Genomic DNA, 27,019 nt, shown 5'->3' on the forward strand with positions numbered 1-27,019 from the left:
TTTTCTCATGCTCCAGTACTCTAGTGACTGTAGTAGGAATCTAAGGAGATTATCTTTAGTAAGTAAAACTGGCCTTTGTGAATACTTCTCTTTCCATAAGGGAAAATGTCACGTAAACTATCACTTCTATTACTTCTTTTAAAAAAAAATAAATTTAAAAAAAAATGTTTTTAAGGCTCTGAAGTGAATACAATGTTTTTATAAAAAAATTAACCTTCTCTTTTTGTTCTTCCTCTGAGTACTTAAAATATTTCCTCAACTCTAATCACACAGTTTTTGTCAGAATGGAAAGAACTACATTGTACATAGGACTAGAGAGCAAAATAAAACTGTCATTGTGTTTTAATTTATTTACAGAAAGAAGAACTTGACACAGTATGACAGTTTATCATCAGGTTTTCATTTGCTGTATGTGAAAGGAGCCTTTAGACTTCCAATTGGATTTCGTTCATCACCGTTGAGTCTCTGTGTGTAGATATGGTATATGTCCTATGGGAAGCAGAAAGCACAATAATCATTTTATTCATACCAAGCTGACAATTAACTTCCTAACTCTGGGAAGTAACTTTCCCAGACCATTTTGTTCACTGCACAGTCCTAGGAAAATCAACTTGCATTCACGGTGAGGGACTAAATGAAACCTCTTTCATCCTTTGAAGCAATAACATGGAGGTTAATACAAATCCAGCTGCAAATATTCACGGAAGGCTACTTCAGATTTGTCTCCCATTTGCTTAAAACTGCAGGAGGATTTCTGGCAAACTATAAATTCATCACCTCAAACACAAGTATATAAACTCTATATGTTGTGCAGGTGAGAAAAATTTGAGTGTAAGATTACAGAATAATTGGCTAACGGAAGCTGTGGAAAGAAATAATGACTCACTCTCTGAACAACACAATTTAAAAAATGCTGGAATTGGTAAGGGAATAATATGAATGATGAAATGTGCCTTAATGCCTCTAGTAAGTACATACTGAGGCAGGTTTGTTCTAGTATTTTGAAGTAAATTACTCACCGGAATTCTATGGATTCATAGTCACTTGTATGTGGCAAGGCATTTGTGGCCTTTGTATCAGTCTACACTGTCAGATTAACACCCATCATTATCTCATTGTTTTCCCACAGAAGTAAGACATTTGTCTGGAAGAAGACAGAACTAGAAGAATTTTTCCTCCAAGCACACAATTAGTGTTTCCAGGAACTCCACTGATGGTCAGCACAGACTTTTCCAGCAAGTTGTAAATAAATACAATCCTTTTTATGAGACCTTATTGGACCCTGATTTGTTTCTCTTGAGGTGGGGTCTTTTTAGTGGGAGAGGTACCTAGATTAAGGAACTATTGAGCTGAAAGCCATAGTACTAACAGGTTAATTATGTAAGAAGTTAACATAATTTTCTCCCATTTTCTTCACTGGCAATGGAGGTCCTCAACACTTTCTGGAAGTAACCCATATGATGACAAAAGAAAAGTAAGAGGAGGATAAGACTGATCCAAAAACCGCTAAAACCAATGGGACTTTTTTCTGACTGTATCAATGGACTTGCAGCTGGATCTGAGTAAGGACCATCTTGCTTCTCTTTTTATATTTAGAGTCACTTTACAAATTTTCATTGCAAGAAAGACCCTAAATGGTCAAAAAAAAAAAAAAGAAGAAATGAGCTTCAAAGAGCTGTGACTTTTGGTAGATCTTAATTTGGGGGGCTTTTTTGAACGCTGTGTACTTAAAGATGTCCTACTTCTCAAAGAGGAAATCACCTTGATTTCTTTGAAGAGCTTTTCTTCTGCAGTGTCTTCAGTTCTCCTGACCGGCAACAGGCAAACTTACAGTCAATAACCTGATAAATAATTGGGTTGTACATGGCTGCTGACTTTGCAAGCAAAGTTGGTACCACCGAAAACTGAATGGGAACTGAATCTGGCTGTCCAAAGGCTGACCACACGGAAACCACAGCGTAAGGGATCCAGGCAATGAGGAACCCTGCACAGATCAACATTGCCACCTTGTGAGAGAACAAGATAAAAAAGAGAAAGGGGTTAATCTAGCAGAGTTATACACTGACAGCACAGCACAGAGCTAGGCAGAATGCAAGGGAACATTCCACAGAATGGAAAATAAAAATGATAACTGGCTTCAGATAAATTTACAATATGAACAAAAGGTGTCAGGCATTTCTCATTACTTTATCTAGTGCCTGTTTTTCTTTCACCTGACACAGAGTAGTTAATGAATCTGTTATCACAGACCTGGAACAAAAAATACTATAAGATCTGGCTACACAGGAGAAAACTAAGTGAAATCTCAGAGAATAAACTGACTAAAAAAGTCCTTGTGAAACACACAGACTCTGTGTTTTAGGATAATATGTAACATAGAGCCGTGAAAGTTTTTTTTTAATTTCAGTAAGATATTTTAAATTAATAGAGGTTGAACTGGAAACAATTCCTTTAAGGTTTCTCTTTGGTTGATTATTTTCCTTTTTTTGTTTATTTGTGGAGCCTTTTACTTCTACAGTCTCTTCGATTGTTCCTTAGGTTGTCTAAAAGAAACCCAGTTTCTTGTCTATTTCAATGTAAAACAAGCATGCAATGGGAAAACAAAACCAAAATTTTTTAACCACAATCCCATTCTGGGTCCTTAGAAATCAGATTCCAAAGTTCATAAAAACAAAGTCTTTGAAGAGGTTTCCAGGAATGAATTTGGTCCCGATGGTGTATTGCAGTGAAGGACCCTAAGTGTCTCTATAGCTGAGTTTGATTAGGAGGATATATTCCAGAAAAACTGTTTGGGGACAAAATCTGTGATTTATATGCTTTACCTGAACCAATCTGTCTTCATTCAGTCATGGACTGATATAGTTTCAAATGACATCACATTATAGAACACCTCTAAGAATATATGCCATTATACTGTTGCCATCGATAGCACAAGGTTTTTGGATACTGTGGAGTCTATGGTTCCACATCTTGATAGTAATATTTTCAGGGAAATATTACTCTGCTATGCTTTTTTTTTAGTCACCTGTCATTGAAGAAAAAGTGCACGTGGGTCAAGGATCTGAAACACATCCTATTTGTTACAAGTTATGCTGTGTAGTTAAATGGGCTATGATGGAGACTCATTTCCCACATTTATATATAACCCAACTTTATGTTCTTCACTCTAGATCCAAGACAAGGAACAATTTCTACTCAGATCACATTGAAGTATTATATATTCCCTCCAATATGGCAAAAATGAATCTGCAATCTCAAACCAAAAGTGTTTATTGTTCTTCAAAGGCAAGATGCTGAATAACTACAGAATAGTACCATATTGAAGCATCCCTTTTTAAGGGCAAGTACAGCTTTTTCAGCTCTACTAGCAGCAGTGCCAATACAGGTAGCTAGCTGTGATTCTGCAGTATGTTTAGACATAATGTCAGTTATTGCTGTATATTGTATAACTTTCAGTTCAATTTCCCTCAAATTATAATAAAATCTGATCAGTCAAGCAAAAGATGCTGCCTGTCTCCCTCTTGGCATTGCTTATAGAGGCTGGTGAATCTTCTACAACTAATGAATCTGGTTTTTATTTTGAGAGATTTCCTGGCACAACAAACAGTATCATCAAGGATCATGCCTGTCATCATCATTAAATAGAAAACAGACTCATTCAGGAAAGGAAAATAGGATATGGTCTGAGATGTAAAACTAATTTTGTCACTTGAGTGCATTTTTATCATGGCTGAACCTAAATTATAGATTCTTTGCATTAAAACAATTGCAATGTCACAGGAGTAACTTTGGTTTATATCTTCATTAACAGAGGAACATACTCTGTCTGAAAGTTTTATTTCCCTGCTACAATAATCTACTTTTTATCTGTTTATCTGTTATGATTCCTGTGCACCTCAAATGTTTTAAAATGTTTCTGAAAGCAAAGAGTCCTTTGTGTAGGGTTGTACAGGAAGGCTGTGGCAGAGCTTCAGAATGAATCATGATCTCAACTACCCAAGTGCCCTAATCACAAAATCGTGTCTCAACTCCTGTCTTTTCCCATATTGACAGCAATGGAGGAGAAATCTAGAAGAACCATCTTCAGACTCTCATGCTATTGCTTAGCATGGGGGAATACATGGTTGAAATTCTCCAAGCATGCTTTTACAGCCCATCAAAGCAAACTGAGTTAAATCTTTCTACCTACCTTGGTCAGCTTCATTTCAAGAATGTGACTGTTCTGAATTCTGCTGTCATAGTGAGCAACTTCTTTGGTGGATGATTTGACTTTCAAAATGATTTTGACATAGGAAAACACAATCACCACAGTTGGGAACAGGAGGCAAAAGAAAAGAATACTCAGAATAAAAGCCTGTCCAGCCACTGAAGCCTGTGCCAGCCACCAGTCCAGAGTGCAGGAGGTCCCAAATGGCTCAGGGGCATAGCTCCCCACACCAGCAAAAGGCACTGTAGCCCAGAAAGTAGCATAGGCCCAGATTATTGCCAGGCAGATAAATGCATGATGTCTCTTAAGCCAAGTACCTGGAAAACAATTCAAGAGTTACCACTTCAGCCATATATGTATCTGACACAATTAAACATGTTGTTATACACAAGTAGCAGGAGTTTCCTTGGCTATTTGACAACAATTCTGTAGGGTTCATCTTGTCTCTTTCCAGGTGTTGGCAGTGAACTCTGAGCTAGCTAACCCAGCTCACACAGTACCTCATGAAGAGAAACGCACACTCATATACATCTCATATACGCACACTCATGAACGCCTTCATCTGACTATTTCTGATCCTTAATGATTTACAACCCAGCAGAGTCGATACAAAAGCAATCCAAACTAGCTCTGAGGCCTTATATAGAAAATGGCTGAGTTAACCTCTTAGACTGAACATGCTAAATATGTTTATTCTCTTCATCATTTTGTATGGACAACCATGATCGGATTTTTTTTTTTGAGAAAAAAAAAAGAGGGTGGGTTTTGAAGTGCTCTGCCTCTTAAATGAAGACGTCATCCTAAATAACAGAGTTCACAACGTGAATGCAGATGTCCATGAAATAGTAACTTCAGCTCACCGAGTCTGTGAGAAACTGTCTATGATATGGGTTGCCACCAAATTATTTTGACAAGACTTTTACAGAAAGAACTGAAATTCTGCTTAATGTGAATGGTACATTTAAAACTCAGCTAAGGAGACCTTCCCTGCACTCACATTTAAAGAAAAAGTAAGGAGAAAGACCTATGATAGACTTTAGCACAGCACCACAGCTTTAAATTGGTAATATGCTCAGCTATTGGACAGACCAGCTTGCTGACACCTCCTAGTTACAAACATTTCATATAACTTAGCGTTACAAGGTTGATGTCATATGTTATGATAATGAAATTTGTTTTTCCCCAAGTCACAAGGGCAAGATATTTCTTATATGTAAAATCACTTCCCTGTATTTTGTTAAGGAGTTCCAATGCAAGAAAAACATATTTTCTAAACTGTAACAACATGTTTTAACTGGAAAGAATGAAGTATATATAAAGATATATTTATGGATACAGTGATAATAGCTTTCCTTGCTGAATTCATTTCAACCTCTCAGGTTCCATATCCATATTAGAGAGATGGTGTCACAATATGACATTCAAATCTTTTGGAGGTTTTAAATAGCTCGACACTTATTTTAAAGGAATTTTGGCATCTAATAAGTAATATTTCTGTGTGTTGGTTCATAAGACTTTGCAATATGTTGCAATACCAACATTTAACAGGCCTTGATAGACACAAAAAAATTGCCTATGACATTATTAAAACTCATGTCTTAAGCAGACAGAAGAGAGACAACAGCAAAGGTGATAAGCCCAGCAATATAAGTTTATCTGAACTTACTTGGGTCATGCAATTATGTTTCTCTTATCTGTGTGTCTTATTTAACAAAAGCATTCCAAATAGCTTCAGTACGATTTCAGTCTAGAAAACTACATCACCATATAATTTTTCTATAGTCATTTAATCTAGTTTTCTTTCTCACCGTAAGACAAGTGGCAGATTTTTAGGTATCTATCCAGGCTGACAGCTGTCATGGTAATAAGGCTCCCACAGCCAAAGAAGAAACCAGCCCATCCATACCAGCGACAGCCAATCCATCCGAACACCCAGCGGTGAGAAAAGAAGGAAATGATACTAAAAGGTTTTCCTACAACTTCAAAAGGAGAAAAAAAATGACAGTTGACTGAGAAAATTCATCACTGAGAAAACTATTCTTCTGTAGAAAAGCAAGCCCTCCCTCCTCTTTGCCCAAAGCTAAAACCAGTAAAAATGTTCTGCAACATGGAGGGAAGGCTTCACGCACAATAAGTGTTATGACTTGCATGTCCTCCATCCACAAGACTAAGCCCGAGAGAGCTGTAGTTAGATCCCATAGCATCTATGCTGTAGTAGGATGAGCCAAGCCTGTAGAATGGCTGTAAACAGGTACTCTATTGCAAACCACATGAACTAGAGGTAATCCCACACTCTGGTACTGAGCATGTGTAAGCTCTTCCCATTATGAAAACTTCACAGTATGTGTTAAGTCCATATGAAAACACATGCCAATCTGTAAACAGTACAGGTGATGAGTGAGTCTGGGTTTACAAGAGTCACAGATCTAGTTAAGCTACATCTCTGTAATCAATGGAGTGTCTTCAAATCCAGGATGGCTTCTGTACACTTATCAAGGCCCAACAGTATGATGCATATTGTGGTAAAGTGTTAAGTTAGAAAGGAAGCAGCATGGACTTGAGCTGCAGAAATGGTTTCAGCTCTGTCCATACCACACCCTTCTTTGGTGACTTTTAGCAAGTCACATGGCCATAGATATTGAAAAGTTTTAAGCATCCCCAAACAGAAGGGAAATGCCTGAGTATTTTGGAAACTTTGTCCTGGTGGTACCTTAGCTCATTTCTCCATTTCTAAAAGTGGGTGGTACATTATGGAAGAAGTGAAGTTAGGTCATTTGTAGTTACATTTCACCTTAAAACAGAAAAACCTTATTACTATCAAGAAAATTAGAAAGTTTGGAAATTGTAATTTTCTAATGGGAAATCTCCACTTCCTCATTTCTTCCACTTTTCAAACTGGACAACAAAAAGAAAATATCAACTTAATGGAACCAGAAACTCAAAAATTTACAATCTAGGAATATCAACGTGTTTTCTAAATCCTTCCTTTCTACTCACCAGACTGACTTGAAATGCTCTAAGGCCCAAACAGTTCAACTGCAACATTCAAACAACATTAAATATTCAACTCCACCTTCCTGCGACTGTGTTTCCTCCTGCCTGGGAGTTTCCGGAGCACCTCAAAGAGTTGAAAGCACCTCAGTTGCCCTGGGCTAGTTTCCCTGGTTGATCCCCACTGTCTGTAATGTCACAGCAGCTCAATGAAGTGGTTTATAAAGAAGACACAAGTGGTCTTGCAAACTGTAATTCCCACAAGGTAATCTATTCATAGAAATCAGGACAAAAGTCTCTATTTTGTTGAAATGATCTGCAGAAAAATACTTTGGATGACTCTGTGAAAGATTCTATTTCAGATCAAAGTGATGCAAAATTAAACATTTTGTTTTCATTATTAAATTAAATTAAAACAGTTATTCCAAAACAAAATCTTGCTGAAAATGGCCTTTGCTCCATATCCTATGCCAAAAGCATCATGATTGAAAATCTGTCAAAATTAAATCTATTTTTAAAGGAAAAGTTTAGGAGATTCTTTTCCTTTAGCCTGAGTCTGTAAGGAAAATTCTGCCTGAGCTTAGAGGTTGTGCTCCGATCAATATATTACATGCTTTTCGCTGGACAGAATAAATGTAATTTAATTTTTCAAGAAAAGCTGACCACTGTTATTAAGGCTTCAAGAAAAACATGAATTATGGCAAGGTCTATGATATCTGCTAAGAGTCAGCAACTTTACTCATATAAGTCATTGCTAGCTCTAAAGGCCAACATATCTATTTGACCAAAATCTAATTTGTCTTCAGTGGCAAAAGACTCAGCACAAGGTATTAGAGCAAAATGAGCCTGATGCAGTTTTGAGCAAGTGGATGGTGCCACCTCGTGGAAATCTGCAGGAAGCAGATTAGGGCATGAAAACGAGATGTTTGGAAAAGTCCCATCCTCAATTGATCCAGCAGATAGAATATATTGCATTCCTCAAGTCAACATCTTCCATTAACAACAACAACAAGAGGGAGAAAAGGCACACATGGCTGTGAAAATCATAGTTATTTTTAATTGCAAAACTTAAAACACACTAAAAGATTGCCATCCCCACATAAGGCAAAGTGTCACTTTGGTGACAGACTTTAACAGAGAAACTGGCAACCCTCATGCAGACTCTTACAACACAAAGAGAGATGGGAGCATTACAGAACAAACAAAAACTGGGGATTTCTTCTTTACTTCTAAGTGCAGTGAGATGGAGATAGTGTCTGCACGGCAGATATGTCAAAGAAATAATTGAGATTTCTTTGTGTGGTAGCAGAGCAGAGATATTTGTACTAAAAACTTTCTTCTACTGAATTTGCAAGTGTTCTTCAGAAAACAATGTTTACTGATTTACCAAGAGGCATCAAAATTACTTGACATTGAGGGGTTGATCAGTTTCTTGGCCATGTGCAGTGACAGTACAATGAGCATCTGTCTGGGGAGGCTGAGAATCATCACTTTATGTTTTTCTGGGCTATTTTAGGCATTTGGATGAGGGCAAAAGCATTTGGCAGAGTCAAGGACAGGAAAAGGGTGTAGTGAAGCCAAGGACAGGGGTCCTCGTGTATGCAACACATAGGGAACAGATGACTTTGGGAGCATGGGAACATACTGTCATTTACGTTGCACTGGGAGTTCTCATGGTCACCTGGGTCACAGCAAGCCTTTATACCCATTGCACTGTCTGTCATACAAAATATTTTTTCTAAAGGGCATCCAGTCCTCCCCCTGTATTTGCATGTGGCCATAGGCAGCTGAATGAGGCTCATGTCAAGCTCCAAAAGAGTGACTTCCAAACGCTTTTGACTCTGCAACTTTGTGTAAACTTTTCCAAAGCTCCTTCCTCTCATGCCGGTGAAGCCAGGATTTGAGGTTGAAATAAAAATTCTCCCAGTTGGCTGATGCTACTCTTACTCTGCAGATTGCCACAAATGCTTATTTTCCTGACATGGAAGTAAAAGAGATGGTCAGTAGAGAGCAAATCATTAGGCTGATGGCCACTGGCATATGTATTTTTGAGGGACCTGAATCCCTCCTGTTGCACCCTACAGCAAGAAAATATAATTTTCATCAACTGTAATGCTGAGTCACTTTGTGATTATTGTGCCAGGATGCACATGGGAGCTGTCTTTGAAGGCCTGCCCAGAGCAGGAGTTCTGCCTGATTGATAAATTCAGCCTCTATACTTTTCATTTCTCTTGATCAAGCTGTTAAGGAAAGTTAGTTTCTATCCTTCTTCATTATTTATATGGAAATAATAGAGCAGAAAAATCAGTAGCAAAAGGCAGTTTGGGCACCCATGACTTCCAGAGGATTGTCTCTTGCTGCTGACAGAAAGAATGGTGGGATAGTAAAAATGAGTGAAAAGACATGAAATTACCTGAAATGCCCAGATCACACACCGCTAAATTAACAGTCATTATCTCAGCAGGTCTCAACTTCTTTTTTCGCTTTGAAGACATAAAAATAACATACCCATTTCCCAGAGTTGAAAGAATTCCTACAATAAAGAGGGAAAAGAAGGGGGAAAACCAATCAAATTACATTTCACCTTGAAATCAGAAATAGCCCATCTTCCTTGTGAAATTCTCTGATATTTTCAGCCTGAACCTGTGGTCCCAAGGCTAGACATTTTATTCTAAAATAAGATTATCTCATCCTCATTATGCAGCTCATAGAGACATCTACTGCAGATGTCTCACTCCCACAATAAATGCTATTTTCCTCTCTTCAGTGGGACACTGCCTTCACCACCTGAGTCTGCACAATTATCAACTGAATGCATGTAATAGAAACCTGAGAACTGCTCTGTTCTGATCAACCTCATCTTTCTCACAAACATTTATACAGCCACAAGAATGAAATTCAACTGCATGTAATCACACTGACCCTAGTCTCTGACCAACCTTAATTGTATTAAATACTATAATCAGAGGATACATTTCTAAAGAATATAAATTAAGATGCTACTATCACATCCTAAATTTTACAATAAAAATTAATTTCTGTCACAAGAAAGAAAAATGAGAAAATATAACTGATTTTAACTTCCAGATGGATTTCAGGAAGAGGGATCCTCTTCATGTGGCTGACACATTTTTCTGCCATATCACCACACAGGGATCGGCAGGGACCAACACTGCAAGCAGTTAATCAACCACGGAGCTAATTACACTGCTACCAAAAGTTACAGGCTTTCCAGTTCCCTTGTTTCTTCACTAAATCATGTTTGAAGGAGTTTGAGCCCAGAATGACCACTTTTCAGTAGAAACACAGGACAGACCACAATATCCCGTACAGGAAGAAAGTCACCCCCAAAGGTGAATACTCAGAGGGACCATGGAGGTCTCACAGCAGATCCGAGGAGACAAACAAGGAAGAGGAAGACACAGAAGAGAGTGAAGCACAAAGAGTGGCAAAAATACCAACCTCCTGAGTCGCATCAAAGGGATCTACAATGTTAATGAGGGAGAAGATGTTGCAGTGAAATTTAATGTGGGGAAAGAGAAGAGGTGAGGAAAGGTTTTTTCCTGAGGTATTTTAAGTTTGTTATTTGTTTCTCACTACCCAAATCAATAATTAAATGTTAAATTCCTCACAATGAGTCTGTTTTGCCCACAATGGTAACTGAGATTGATCTCCCTGTATTTATTGCCACTGTATTTTCTCTTCCTATCTCCCTCCAGTCCTGCTGCAGGAGCAGCAGTTCCCCTGAGTGCTTGGCTATCAGGTAAGACCAACTCTCCAAACTACTATAAAAAGTTGTAACTAACTCAACTTTCCTCATCAATGAAGCAGCAAAGTCGGTCTTTGTGATGCCTTCCTACACTTAGTTTTGGGGCTGAAAACTCAGCCCAGTAACACTCCAAATACTGTACCTTTGAAAATCACATAGTTTTCATCAGTCTTCTGAGAGGCCAGACCTCAGGAATAAAGGCTCAGGAATTCAATAGGTATTTAATTATTTTCTCTGGCCCATCAATGGAATGATCCCCTTCCATGTCTTCACAAAATCAAGAAACCTAACCTGGGAATACCTATAAGACAGAGAGAAAATGGTCCCCAGATGCTAAAACCAGACTATTTCTCAAGAGTGACTGTGGAACAGTAAGTTTACCAAACTAAGGAGAAATTTACTTTGAATTTACTTTGAATTTTTCAGTAATAAATGCAACATTCATCTAATTGGAAACATTTCTTTTAAAAGTGGAAACACTTTTATACTGACAGCATTGCTTTCTAAGTTATTTTTTAAAATAAACAAGACAGAAGCTGGCTTGTCATTGAATCTTAGGTTTTCTCAGCAAATTTGATTTATCCTTGGTAAATTAAATTTAAAGAACATCCTATTCTTATGGCTCTGAAAAGTGTATCTGAATTATAAGTAGATACAAGTATTAATATTAATTTTCTTCCTTGCAACTAAGTGAATGAAACTCAAAGTTGCTGAATACTTTTCTCTCTTAATGCAATTTTTCTCTCTAGTGATATTTAAGATATCTAGAGTGCCAGCATCCAGTTCAAAACACCTTTTGAAAATACCCGACAGTTTCTTGAATATTTTTCAACTTTTTCAACTCCGGAGAGATGTCTTCATCAGATAAGCTTCTGAAGCAACTACTAAATACTAAAAATGAAGTTTTCAGAGAGCTCCAGCCCACTGACCTCCTAGTCCTACAGCTGGAAGGGGTCCAGTGATAATTTAAATTGTCTTTTGTCTACACATGCATCTGACAATTTCTTATCCAAATTCAATACTCCCTGGTGGTAGAAACAATCTCCTTAGATAAGCCATCTAATACTTTATTTTTCCTAACTATTAAAAAGCTTTTCCTAACGAGTAGTCCTTTCTGGTGTAGACTCCCAGCTCTGGTAGATGTTGGCAGGCTTTGTGCTTGAGCACAATCTGGACTTAGAAATATGAGGAAAAAAAGTCTCTTCAGATATAAAATATAAAATATAAAATATAAAATATAAAATATAAAATGTAAAATATAAAATATAAAATATAGGGTTTTTTCCAGTGACAACAGTCCAGGGCACAACTGTACCTGGCACTGGAACACTGTTACATATATACACACAAAGAGCCAAGGATGCAACAACTGAAAAGGTGACACCCAGAGAAAGACACACAGTCGGATACACAATCTGCAGTGAAAGATGAAAGCGTATAAAAGTAGCAATCTGAACAAATAAGGCTCCTTCTCTACAGTCTGATAGCAGTGCTTAACTATAAGAGACTAAAAAAAAAAAAAGTTTAGAATTCTGTTTTCAATTAATCTGTTTCATAACAGGCTGAGGAAGTGTGTAACATCAGTTTGCAAATCAATAGCCACTTCCCACAGGCTTTCAAAGGAGCTGACAGCCAGCAGGTCTCTGCTCAGTAGTTAGTCATCCTACCCATCCATACAGTAAATCAATCCAGCCAATCCAGTGATAAAAAAGCTAGCAGGGGTAATGACAAAGTAAAAATAACTGAATTATTATAACCACATGCACTGTTGGATTATTTTTTTCCAGACAAACTAAAAAATACACATGGAAATGAAGTAGTTAGGACAAAAGATTATACATTTGCAGAGGATTTGTCCCACATCGATCAAGATACCTGATTTTCTTCAAAGGCAAAAAAAAATATTTTTCTATTTTCAAGCATCAATGCTGCAGTCCTACAAGCAGCCCGACCCTAAAAGATTTGCCAAGTTTCCTGATAGGATCCCAACCTTCTTCATTTATTGTGTTGCTTCTTCTGCGTTTTAGAATAAATTTTAAACTCCTTACACTCCTCAAACACAAAAGGACACCCAATGGCAATTCCCTTCTTCCTGGCTTCCCACCTTTCCACAGCTCTGTTATCAGGATGTCTATGCAGGACATCCTTACGAGAGGCCATCATTTCTTGGAAGGGATCTGCAAAGGAGTAGGGGATACAGTTCAGAAGGTAACAATGGACATCTTTACTCTGAACCACAAGCTACAAAAAAAACCCACAAGACATACCCTTGCTGCGTACAGAAGCTGAATGCTCCAGCACAGTTTTCCATCTCTTGCATATTCATAGAATCATTAAAATGGTAAGGTTGGAAGGGAACTTTAGAGATCATCTAGTATAATCCCCCTGCAGAAGCAGGTGCACCTAAATTATACAGTTCACAAAGTAAATCCATAATACTGCAGACTTATCCTCAGACACAATTATATTCAAGAAATATTTGAGCACACAGGTTTTGCTTAATCTTATGGATACCTGGGAGCTGCCAATTAAAGCAAATTTACAGCCTTAGCAAACCTGCTGTGTGGAATTTTATATGAGTGAATAGAACAGAGACAGCTTCTTTCTCCACTACCTTAAGATCCACTATTTATCACTGAAAATCTCTGCATGTCAGTGCTTCATATCCTAACAGAAGTGTGGATGCTTTGAATGGTCAGAAATCAGCTTAGTGGAAAAGGAAATTTAGGAAAGTAAAATAAAGACGTTCAGAGATTTACCTGGGAACCATAAAGATTAATTTCTTGCTAAGTTCTCATCTTTTTGTAAGCCCAAAATAGTATTAAAATGTTGCTATCCACCTAAACGTGAATGGGTAATTAAGCACAGATTTGTACATCAACAGGAACTAGTAGTGATACCCAAAGTGATACTAGTAGTTATACCCAAAGCACTAACATGAACCAGTCTTGTAAGATACAATTCAACTGAGAAGCATTAGCCCAAGTAAAGCTTTCTTCAGTTTATTTTTTTGTAAGAAAATGTCTTTAAAGGCCACTTTATATATTCACAAACACAGAAGATGTCCTGACATTGTTCCTTCCACCAATTTTGTTTAAATCCCTCTCTTAGTGAATGAGCTCTGAGGTGCAATTCTGCTTTCCTGGTATAAAAGCATAACACTCTCCTTCTTCACAAAAAACTCTATAAAAGTGTAGGAGGGGATTCTGTACTTTTCTTGGCCTCTGGCAAATTAAAGTCCATCACTATATCGTACAGAGTTTCTCAAACACTGCTGTTCTTCTCTAGAAAATATGAAACCAGATGTCATTGCTGAAACGGCTGAGGACACAGCTGACTCACAGCTAAGCAGTGACTGCTTAACATCATTGCAATGATTGCTAAAAGGAATTTAAATTATCTGTGCAGGCTACCAGTGGTATCTTATACTATAGATGTAATTCCAAAGAAGATGCAAATACAGCATTTACATGCTTCTGTGAAAACATATTTGGCTTTACTGGATGCTGCCACTGGAGCGTGTGATGACCATAAGGCTAAAGTAACTCACCAATTAAAAGTAAATGCAAAACAAACACATATTAAAAATAAGTTAAAGCCAGAGCAAAATGTAGCCTATGATGTCTAGAACTCCACATGCACACAGCAGAGCCAGAAACAGCTCCGTGTCATATCATGACAGCCTTGAACTTTCCTTAGGCCACTGGATGCAATGAGTCCACTATAGGCTGTTTGATGTCCATCCCACAACACCAGGAAGGTGGCAATCTCACTAGTAAGTCCCATATTGAAATGATTACTAGCCCTTTTCAAACTATTAGTTTCAGTCACCTCATACTGCTCGTGTAAGTCTGTGCCTTCATGGTTAGCTTTTGGTTCATCACTGGAAATTTGTGACTTCTGTTCCTTGCCTTGATTTGATTATATCTCCGTTTTTCTACGTCGTAGAATCATAGAATCACAGAATGTTAGGTGTTGTAAGGGACCTCTAAAGATCATCTACTCCAAGCTCCCTGCTCAAGCAGGTCCACCTAGATCAGGTCACACAGGAACGTGTCCAGGTAGGTTTTGAAAGCGTCCAGAGAAGGAGACACCACATCTCCTTGGGCAGCCTGTGCCAGGGCTCCCTCACCTCAACAGTAAAATAGTTTTTTGCCCGTGTATAAGTCAAACTTTTTGTGTTCCACTTTCATCCCATTACCTCTTGTCCTGTCACTGGAAACTACAGTTTTCCCATCTTCTTGACATACACTTTTTAAATACTTGTAAGTATTAATGAGGTCTCCCCTCAGTATCCTCTTTTCCAGGCTGAACAGTCCCAGATCCTCCAGCCTTTCCTCATAAGGAAGATGCTCCAGTCCTCTTATCATCTTGGTGGCACTACACTCCAGCAGTTCCCTGTCCCTCTTGAGCTGAGGAGCCCAAAAATGGACATAGGACTCCAGATGAAGTCTCACCAGGGCAGAGTAGAGGGAGAGCAGAACCTCCCTTGACCTGCTGGCCGCACTCTTCTTGGTGCGTTCCAGAATGCCATTGGTCTTGCTGGCTCATGTTTAGTTTATTTTTAACCAGGACTCCCAGGTCTCTCTCTGCAGAGCTGCTCTTCAGCAGTTTGACCCCCAGCCTGTACTGATGCATGGGGTTGTTCCTTCCCAGATGCAGGACTCTGCACTTGCCCTTGTTCTCTTTGCCCAATTCTCAGGCTGGGCTAGAACTCACTGAATGATTCATATTTGGCTCCAGTTTTTTGGAATTGGATAAATCTACACTAAACATAGACCATATAACAAGACAACAAAGTGTACACTGGAAGGTTTTGTTTCAGCTACTCAGACATATTTCCTGGGATTAAAGGTAAATTTGCTTAATTGAGTGAAAAAAGACTCAATGGGGGGTTGTTTTGGACAGTTCAGTGAAGATATCTGTCTGCACAGTAGCCAAGAAAACATCTGTGTGTGAAAAGACATGACACATGGAGAACTATACTTGAATACTGAGAACAGCAGTGAGACACAGCTTCATCTACTGCCTATGCTGCACTAGATTGCTTTTTTGATACTGACACAAGCAGAAGACAAATGAGAAATAAACATTATTCAAACCTTTGTGAGATCTCCACGGCAGAAAATATTAAATTAGATCAGTCATGGGAAAGACAGTAAGGGAGAGTTGAAAGGAGGAGTGTAAAATGGTGAATGAGAAACAAAGGTAGGACTGAAAGATTTTTGCGTTTTGTACTGAACTGATAGAACAAGAGAATGAGTCAAAACTGAAATAAATGTCAAGGAATAGGCTGCATGCCCTATATTCAGCCCAGTGGTCAGCTGTCTGACATCCAGAGCCCAGATTTGTGTAGCACATTAATACAACCTTGGCTCAGCTTTACTGAGAATATAGCTGTTGAGATGTGAGAAACTGCATGAACTAAAGCCATAAAACAGAAGGAAATCTAATGCATAGAAAAATTGTAAGTGTTGAGGCAAGTATTGACATGAAAAGATATAATCCTGACCATCTCCCTAAAACAGAGGAGGTAAATCAAAAGGAAAAAGGACAAGTTTATCCCTAGAAGCAATGGAGACCAGTATTTCCCAGCTGAAAGACAACTCCTTGGCATATGAATACTCAACACAGAAATCATTCCCAGCTATCATCTGTGTGCATTAACCAAAATATAATTTCATTTATTCTGCTTGCAAAGTCACTTTACAAGCAGTAAAAGACTCCGAAACAGAAGGGAGGGGAAGGTGTTAGGCAGCAAATATTGTTCAACATAATACATAACAGAGGACAGCTGATGCCAGGAACTGAGAAAGCTGCACAGGCACATGAAAGAGGCTTTAAAAACAGGCCATAAGACTCACATAGCATAAGGGCAAAAGCCAGTTCTGGTCAGGAACAATGAAATTACTACCTGTGAGTAGAAAAAAAATATGTCTTCACTTTTTGCTGGAAGGTGTACTGATAGTCATTTTTGGCTGCCTGGAGCAGCACTACCTATTGACACTGTTGACACTGTATTTCTAACACATACTCTCCTCTCTTTCCTAGATTTTGACCTGTAGGATGAAGAAATATGCAATTACACATCTAATGCGCATCAGCTTCTGCCTTCTTTGTGAGTCTCTGAAAAGATGCAGTGACATACTTGTACTTCAAAGATAAATTACAAAACCATTACCAATCACTGACAGATAAAACCCAGCTACAATGTCAGCTTCTTTGGAGAGCTTTGACGCAAAAGGATCTTCCTTCTGGAGATAGTGTGGGAAGTATTCTTCCTGGGAGGAAGTATTGTGATCTGATGCCATCCCATTCATGTCCTGTTCAGTGTCTGAAAAACAAAAGAACAGAGTTTGCAATACCTCATGTCTGCCAACAAAAAATATAAAGATAGTTCTGTTCATATGCAAGATGTACCCTCCTGACTGCATTTCTTCCACCTACCAGGGCATTTCAAGATCCAATTCAAAATTGCACGATTATTTTCCTTACTCTATACAAGATTGTTGGTATTCATGTGACATTCATCATAGGAATCCATCTGAGTGGTATCTAGGCACCACGGTACCGTGGCACTCAAGTCAGGCCTTCTGAAGCACCTTTCATGAGTGTATTAAGGAGCTTCATGTTTCCAGATGGGTGTAAAAGTGACCCAAAACTGAGAATATGGAAAAAACCAAACAGGGCAATTGCTTGTGTCTGAATTGTTTCTTTGCCTAATATATTTAATGCATACGGAATTTGTTGTCTTTATCTATATACACTGGCTTTATAATCCAAAGAATCTAGGAAGTATCAGTAAGACAATCCCAGCAAGTTTTTTCATGTCCTGAGGGACACAGTGTCTACATATGGCAGGTCTGCAAATTTACAGAAGTGAAAACTTACATCCAGAAACTCTCCTTAAAGGTGTTTAAGTGGTGGGTTCTAATGTAAATAACTTTACATTGTATGGGTATAAACAATAATTGGCTAGTACAGTTATGAAGAAGCACCAGGAATGTGAAATAACAGACATCTAGACAACTTACTGAATTTGCTTTCCCTTTTTTTGTGGAAATAGGCTACTGTGGTAGCACAGTAGCCTTCTCCACAGTCATGGAGAAGGAGCACTCCAAATGCACTGCTCCAATGGCAAAGCAATCATTTAGGTTTGAATTAGGTATGGCAGCCTCAACACAGTCAAGACCACCTTGTACAAAAGGATGGAAAAAGCATGAATCTGGGAAACAATTAGAATGATTATCCTCTCCATCCAATCACAGTCATAGATCTTGATTCAAATTCCACTCTGCCTTTAAAAGGATCCTGATGCATTTCTGTGCCCTGTCTTGCATGGTCCCACAACTATTCTCTGCTTTATTTGAACCATCTTGGTGGCTGAAGTTATGTAAATGGAAAAGAACATCTGGGACTTGTCAGCACAACTTGGATTTAATATAAATCACTATCAAAGTGCCAAAGGGCATGTTTCTTTCTTGGGTCACACTAAAATATCCCACTCAATTGGTTCACAAGAACAATATTGTTCAACTTACAAGTATAGAACAAAAAGAAAAGCTTTAAAGAGGAAATTTCAACTTCTATGTACATTAAGCCCAGGCAGAAGCACAGTCATTGGGATTTTTAATCTGCCTTAGAAGCAAAAGAGCAGGTTTCATAAGCAAATCATAGCCATGAGGCAGGAAGATGTTGTTTACCTGCTTGCAAATGTTAATGTTATGAGAGACTAGTCCTATCTGATTAGTGAAAAAGAAGCCCTTTACTTTGGCTTTAAGTGGAGAGAAGACATTTCATGAAAATTTGCCACAAAACAAAACCAGGATATTAACAACTAATTTTCAAAAAGATGTAAAAATTTCCCTCGTTGTTTTAAATCATGCCCATCAAATTAAGGAAAAGCTTCAGATACAAGAAGATAAAGAGCTTTGCTTGATTTACACAGAAAGTGTTAGAGTGACATATAATGCAGGATTTTAATACTGGATTATGACTTTAAAATATTTTCATCATCCTGATTAGATAGGAATCAATTGAGCTTCCTCAAATTAAGCTCTATGTAAGAATCAAATCTCACTTTATAGTGTGAAAAACAGAAAGGGATATAATTTTAAGGAGACAGAGTAATTATTCCTTTTATAATTCCAACCCAAGAGAAGCCATAATCCTGATCAGGAATTGCAGAAACTGAGCTGCAGAGATTCTCTGTGAAAGTTACTGTGAGAATTGAAGGAATGAAATATTACATTCAAAGTCATGGAACACATCTAAGTGTTGTAGTTATTTGTAGAATAAACAAATAACCACCTCATAGAAAAAAATACTAGAGCTCATTCTAAAAGAATAAACGCAGCTACAGTGATAACATTATCAATTCTATTAACTAAGAACACTTTCTGTCCTCTCATGATACATTAAAAACAATAAAACTACGAATAATTTTATCTGAGTCAGTAAAAGACAAAAGCTGGTAGGAAACATTAGTGCCAGAGAATATTATTATCTTTTTAAAAGGGAAAAAAGGGAATGATCTTTTTCTTTCATTTGTCCAATGACATTTATTTCTTAAAGTTTCCAGAGTAAAGTTAGTCAGTCTGTCTGCTGGATTCCAATTCATACTGTCAAGTGTCATTTTTATTCTAAACTTGCCCTTTATGTTTTGAGGAGCTCATCTCACAAGCATGGGCTATGTAAGGCATGGGCAAAGATCCCCAGTGGGCATTGCCTTGTCTTCCTACACCCACCCTGGCTGCTACACTAATAACACAGACTACAAGTCCAACACACAAACAATCCTTCACCCTTTAGATACCTGCTTGTCAGTACTCATTTTTCTCTAGTTTGAGAATGATTGTCAAAACTCATTTCTGTGACACACATCCTTGGCCAAGTATTTCCCAATAGTCCAATAAGCTGCTGTATTTAGAAATGTAAGTAACAGTGGCCAGTAAACTTATCTCAAAACAAACACAGAGCACCCTCCTTTTCATTTTTTTTACCTCCTAATGTAGTAAAAGAGATTTCCCTAAGAAAGAACATCTTGATTTAATCTCAGTTTAGGACTAACATCTGAAGAACGGGAATCTATCTTTTGTCCTTAGTAGACTTACTTAACTAAGGCCTGTTGGTTATTCTAGGGAATATTCTCTCAAACCCATTGAAAGGGAATCATCAATTTGAATTCACTAAGAGCTTAACTAACACTTCCAACATTTCAGGTGCACACTGTGCTTTGTCACATCAGATTGACACTTTTGTGCTAATAAAGACAGAAATCAGTAAAACTGCAATAGCTTGTATTTCTCCTACACAAGAGAGCTTCTAGAACATCAGCTTTTTGGATGTTAATCCTAAGAAAATACATTCTGTCTCCCTATGACAGAAAATCTGCCCAATCAATCTAATGTGAAATCGCACAGCAACACTGGAAGGGCATGGGTGAGAGAAAAGCTGCACTCAGATGTATGTGGCCCCCATCTCAGGAGAAAGACCCTCATGACAGGTGAAATCTAAATTTTTTATTGAAGCCCTGGTTAGCTGCTTCTATTTCCTTTCAGTCTTAAAAGCATACAGTAAGATTTATTACTGAGTTTTGAATTAGTGCAGACCTACAGAGGTGGATCTGCAGAGCAAAACAGGTGCTTTTAAGAACTTTCATTTTTTCCAAGGTTGGACATTTCTTGAGTACTAATAAAAAAAAAAAAAAGAAAGAAAGGAAAAAAAGTAAATATATGAAAATAATTTTAAAAAGTGAGTGATAAGACAGGCTTTTTTTAATTGAGTCTTCAGATTACTAAGCATAGGCTAAACCCGAGCCTCTCAAAAGATGTTTTGCAACACGAGTGCTTCATCTGACATGTTGGGCAGGCTCAGACAAACACTGAAAAATAAACCAGTTGTCAAGGACTTGCTTCTTCTTGCTCTCTTGCAAGACCAAAGGATTCCACTTTGCAGTAGGTCTCCAGTGACCAAAGTGTGGGAACAGAGAGCACTACACTACAGCCTAATAACTATCTCTGTGAAAACAGATTTAAAACCATAAGAAAAGAAACCCATCCACTTCTTCCTATTAGAAATGAACTGATGCTTATTCCTGTGCTGCAGACATTCATATTTAATTAATACAAACAGTTCCACTTTTAAATAATATATTCTTTAAAATGGAACTGTTCCACTATATCCAACCTCAGGAGAGGCAAAATCCTGACTCAGACACTATTAAATGGTGATAGCAAGCCTCAAAATTTCTGAGGCTAAAAAAGAAAAGCAATTTGAGCATTTTGATTTGGGTTAATCAATGCAGTTTTGCCAGTCCTGCATCAGTTTTGCTCTCTACTCTCCCCTCATCTCCTGCTGGGGTGTTTCACTCCATCCTTTGTGGCTTGGCCAGGCTCTTCCTACTCTGGCAAGGCCATCCCCACCTCTTTCAGGAAAGTAGACCACAAAACAGCCACAACCTTCCTGATCTGTTCTCTATAGGGAGGTCACTGAAGGAGTGAGGGAGAAAAGTCTTTGTTATTCGTGCAGAGCACTGACCTCCTGGTATTTTTTTGTTAAAGTCTGAAAAAATCCAGAGAATTTTCACATGGGGCTGATAAAAGCAGGACATGTTGCAGGAAGTGACTAACAGCAACCAGAATGAATCTCTCAGGTGGCCAAGAAGGCCAATGGCATCCTGCCTTATATCAGAAATAGTGTGGCCAGTAGGTCCAAGGAGGTGACTGTCCCCCTGTGCTCAGCACTGGTGAGACCACATCTCAGGTAATGTGTTCAGTTCTGGGCCTCTCACTACGAGAAAGACAGTGAGATGCTAGGGGATGTCTAGAGATGGACAACAAAGCTGGTGAAGAGTCTGGAGAACAAGTCTGATGAGGGAACTGAGGGTGTTCAGCCTGGAGAAGAGGAGGTTGAGGGGAGACGTGATCCATCTCTACAAATCTCTGACAGGAGGTTGTACTGAGGTGGGAGACGATCTCTTCTCCCAAGTAATAAGTGACGGAACAAGAGGAAATGGCTTCAAGTTGCACCAGAGTAGCTTTAAGTTGGAGATTAGAATTAACATTTTCACTTAGAGGATTGTCAGACACTGGCACAGGCTCCCCAGGGAGGTGGTGGAGTCCTCATCCCTGAAGATACTGAAAAACTATGTAGCTGAGTTGCTGAGGGACATGAGTTAGCAGTGGGCTTGGCAATGAGAGGTGAGTGGTTAGACTTGATGATCTTAAACGTCTTTTCCAAGCAAACTATTCTATGGTTCTATGACCCGACCACTATCATTCATTTATTGGGCACTGAGATTTGGTTTCTGGGTTTTGTAGACCCCTCAGCACTGACACACTGCAGACATAGCATAAAACTTTCCATATCCGAAGCAAACTCCTGGCTCTGAGCTTAAGGTCATGGCTGCCTCTACAACATGATAAAACTTCATGATAACTGCCAGCTCAGCAACTGCAAATCACTAATGCAATTTATCCAGGCTGTGGTTTTGTTCATTTACATTTCATCACACACCAGGACTTTGCTACTGTCCATCTTTCCCATCATAGGCCACCTGTTTTGTCATCTTCTGAAGGATATTCTTACAGTCCCCTATCCTTCCAAGGGAGCAGAAAGGTCTGTAGGACCAAAAACAGGGCAAGCTTCTGGGTCCTGCAGAGTCTTCCCCTACTTCTTGAGTGATTTTCAGTAAATTGCTGAGCCTCTTTCGACTGATGGAAAACAGAGTAAATTTGTGTCTACAGCAGAGGTAGGCCAATGGACTAATGTGTGCTGGTATGATGGCTCTCAAGCCAGTGATAAGAGCAAGAATAATGTGTTCTGCTGTTTTGGAAAATTGTTATAAACCACAAGCTGTCCTAAGACATGTAGAGGTATGCAATGCTTTCATGAAATAAGAATGAACTTATTAGTTCCAGTAACAATAGGCTACAATTTTGTAGGTGGTATCATACTTAGAAACCTGAAGCAGTTTTGTTTGGGTTTTTTTTTTACCTCAGGCTAGCATCTTTGGAAGACAACTGATTTATTTACAATAAGATCAAAATTAAAATCTCAAGATTCATCTCAGCAGCCTGTTATGTTTTCAGTTTTCTATGTGAAAAATTCCAGGCATTTTTTTTTTTAAAGTGTTGTCTTTGTAGCTAGTCCTCAGTATCCAAAAGGTGCATAACATCCACAGCCTGAATTCATGTGAATTTTACAATATATTTGTGAGTTTGTTTTCCTATAGTGCAGCAACAACAAAGAAATAAACAAACAAAGGTCTCTGTGGCATAATGCCCACTAATATTTCTGACATCAGTCAGCTATAAGTTTGTGCTCAGGAGCAGAATCTGAAGGTGCTAGGGCATGCAGATGGTGAAAAATTTCCTTCTCTGATGAAAACAGCAGTATAGTTGAGCAAGATGAGAAGCAGTCTTCAAAACAATCACCTCCGATTGGAAAGGTAAATTTCCTAACTGTTCACACTGGCTGTTAATAAAATCCTCTGCATGTGGTTTCCAAGAGACTGGAACCATGATGCTAAATGATAATTTTGGAAGATAGAGGATATTTCCAAGAGAGCAAACTGAGTGATGACTGGGACTTTACACCCTGCCGAAGGTAGAAATTGAGAAATGGAATTGTGGCATAAGATCATTACAACTCTTATGACTGAAAGACAGGCTGGAGAAGACATGAGGCCAACAGGTACTTTTATCTGATTTCATAGCAGGATAAATTCTAGTTATGTTGCTACAGATGATTGTCCAGCCCATTCTTAACATCAGAAATTTCACAGCTTCCTGAGTTTAATTAAAAATCTCGAAGGGAGACACTTAAGACCACTAACTTCTTAAACAACTCACATAGTTAGATCAGAGACTTCTTTTCCCCAAAATTCTTAATATCTGATAGAGGTAGATCTTTTGGGGAGGAATAATATTAGGGATTAATTTCAGTATTTTAGGACAGTAGTGTGTGTTCAATAAACTGCTGTATTCAGCCTTGATAAAAGGACTTGTTAATGCAAAATGCATTATGAGCAGGGTTGTGCACAAGAAAGGACAGTTCAAGTGACTTGAATGGGTAACACATATATATGAAGAAACACACTTGTATGTAGAATAATGTCATTGCTTTGGCAAGAATTGGGCATCCACAGTGTTTTTTAGGGACTTCAAGGAAATTGAAAGTCACCATCTTTCTAGATCACAAAATATAAAGGAATTGGAGGAGATCTAGGTGCAGGAAGACAAGAGGAAAGCAATAATAGAAATTCAAAAGAACATTCAGTTGAAACTGAAGCATTATTTTATCAGCAGAATAGAGAGTGTTTAGAAAACAAAGAAATTCAAGTTGGGAAAAAAGAAGAGTCATGTAAGTGTTTTACAAACAATATGGATTTCCTTCTGCTTTGATTTTAGTTGATAAAATCAACTGGACTGAAGAGCATTGTACACACCACAACACACTATGCAGCACTTTGTGCCTGAGTCACTGCCCACAGCAGTGGACATTTCCAATGCCCTCACCAAGGGGCGTGGGAAAGCAGCAACCGAAATTCATTCAGTTTGCCCAAGAAAGACATGTTATACCAGGGGTCCTGCTTAGATTTAAAAAATTAATGGCCAGATTTTAGCCCTGAATGCAAAGTTCCTCAACCTCGAGAGTCAGCTTACTAGGAAGACAAGATGAGTGTTCCCACTGCAACCCCAGGGAGCCCTTTGGCTTACCAGAATTTCTTCACATGTATGTTTGAGTTGACTCTGCTTATGAATTTCAGGGCATGCACTCCTGCTCTTGCCTGGGGCAGACAGCACTGTATTTTCTTGCAATAGTTTTCCTGGGAGTGCTGGTGGTGAGCAGATCATCAGTTATATGAACCTCCTGCAGAGCAGTAATGCTAATTTACTCAGGTTAATACCTGGCTCTACCCCTCTCCTTATCTTCCAGAGGGAATTTGGATGCCTCTATAAACTTAAGCCCAAACAAGCCAAAAGAAAACAGAGTAGACTTTTCACAGGATCTGAAGAGGTTGGAAAAATATTGAATATTTTTATGGTATCTACTGCACAGCAGTGATAAAGCAGGTTTCACACTCCTGCTTTCCTGAGGTTGCCTTGTGAAAAAAAAGCATGTGTCACCCAAGTACAGGAGCTGCATAACCAGCAGAGGCTGTACAGAAGAAAAGGAAAAGTAGTTGCAGTCAAGGTGTGGTTCAGAGAGAGAAAAATGAGGCTAAACAACCCAGCACATACAATCTTAATCAAGAAAACCATACCCCAACGATAGCATCACAGGAGACTAAGCAGTAAGGAAAAGCAATGCCAACCCACAAGATACAGCACGTACAATTTTGGTTTAGGCTCCTGGAACAATTTTGGGTGGAGGTTTCCTATCTCAGAGGAAATCCTATTCCTCCACTTCCATACAGCTGTCCATTTGTCCTGAAGAGACACAAAAGCTCGATCCTGTCCCAAGGAGAATCAAGTGCCTTCCTGGCAGACCAGCATATGAAGTTTCATCTGTTCCTTTCTGATGTAAAACAATAAGGCCTGGAGTAAATACACATGTAACTATTTTCCAGCTCATAAACTTAATTAGACTTGCTTAGTGATTTACGGATAGTCATATAGAGAGTCAGAGGCTGGGAATGTAACTTGGAAATGCTGACTCCTCTTCTCTCACTCTGCTGAATCTCTCTCTTCCTATTAGGCTGATACTGGTATTGAAATTGTCATTTAGCTGCCTGTTTACTACCAAATCAGTAGTTCAACGCTCCAAACTTTGATGCAGACAGACATACAGAGAAGGAAGCTCAGCAAACAGTCTCCAACTGCATGCAGACACGGAGGATTTGCTGCTGCCTGACTCTCAGATGAGTACTTCAGTTCTAATTTGCAATTAAATGCAGTTTAGAATTCTGCTAAATACAAAGAGTTGTTTTTTCTTTGCTGTAAAATGCTATCAAGTCATTGGGCTGACTTACAGTTTTAGAGATCCAGGCAATTGTCTTCTCTCTATGAACAAGCAAAGCTGTGAGGAAGAGACATGAACATAGTTTCTGCATACTTTTCCTTGTTGTAAGGGTGTCTTTTGGACATCTGTTTCAATTTCTTAAATTAACCAATAATCAGTATCAAATTCTCTTCCTCATTCATTCTGTGATAAAGGTTATGGCAGATTTGTACAGGCCTCCAAAAGGAGGAGATAGTATTTATTTAAAAAAAAAAAAAAGGACAATATTTATCAAAATAACATCACACTACCAGGCAGGTTACATCACGAAATTATCCCTGGTTATATCACACATGCCTACAGACTCTAATGTCATCAGAAGGGGTGAAAGAAAGAAAGAAAGAAAGAAAGAAAGAAAGAAAGAAAGAAAGAAAGAAAGGAAGGAAGGAAGGAAGGAAGGACACTGTGTAAACATTAAATATTAAAACTTTTAGATTTTATTTTTCCTGACTTTCTCAGATACCTTAGAGAAAGCTGCACTCTAAAATCTTTATTCTTGTGTGCAAACCATTTTATATCACAGAAAGAAAAGGAAAAGTAGAATGGCAATCCAGAGGATTCTATGGGAAACCAAGTATTAGTGAAGCATATATGAAGATAGAACTAAATTAAGAATACGGTGAAAATATGACATGTGGACACCTAGAGCTGCACATAGGCATACAATTTTGCACCTACCTTTTTGCATGTACACACCTATGCTTGCATCCTACAAGAATAGGAGGATAAACAGGACGTACCTTATTCATTAACTCTGTATAGAGCATCCCCTCCAAAGCTCCACAGCTGCTTTTATTTCAATGTCTGGACTGGAGAGATCTGTAAAAGCATAAATCCACAGTGCTCTTGGATTTCCAAGTTTTAGAATTCAAGAGGGAGAAGAGAAAATCATAACCTCTTTCCTTTCCCCCTTCTGACTCAGGCTCCAGCCTCTGGATGCTGAGCTGTGCCTCCCTCTCTCACTCTTTGCGGCAGTGCTGCTGTCGATCATCCACTTTATCCCAAGAAAATCACTGGCTGGAACATCCTGTCCCCACGTCTGTGCA

At 38.6% G+C, this 27,019-nt stretch overlaps 1 protein-coding gene across 3 annotated transcripts; it reads right to left on the minus strand.

Moving 5' to 3' along the window:
- Positions 1-284: 284 nt before the first annotated feature.
- Positions 285-27,019, minus strand: OPN5 (opsin 5). Of its 3 annotated transcripts, none has more exons than XM_061990242.1 (8): positions 26,714-27,019; positions 25,945-25,991; positions 17,149-17,301; positions 9,612-9,731; positions 6,016-6,186; positions 4,190-4,524; positions 1,762-2,006; positions 285-489 (listed from the first exon to the last, which is right to left on the minus strand). In XM_061990242.1, the coding sequence occupies exons 3-8, from the start codon at positions 17,285-17,287 to the stop codon at positions 426-428; spliced, it is 1,074 nt and encodes a 357-aa protein (XP_061846226.1). In that variant the 5' UTR covers positions 17,288-17,301; positions 25,945-25,991; positions 26,714-27,019; the 3' UTR covers positions 285-425. The 3 variants fall into 3 exon arrangements, with proteins under 3 accessions (XP_061846226.1, XP_061846228.1, XP_061846227.1); XM_061990244.1 differs by lacking the exon at positions 25,945-25,991 and having other exon boundaries at positions 26,714-26,792; positions 26,937-27,016; XM_061990243.1 differs by lacking the exon at positions 25,945-25,991.

This window comes from Colius striatus, chromosome 2 (genome assembly GCF_028858725.1).
Source record: "Colius striatus isolate bColStr4 chromosome 2, bColStr4.1.hap1, whole genome shotgun sequence".
In the NCBI taxonomy this organism is placed as follows: domain Eukaryota; kingdom Metazoa; phylum Chordata; class Aves; order Coliiformes; family Coliidae; genus Colius; species Colius striatus.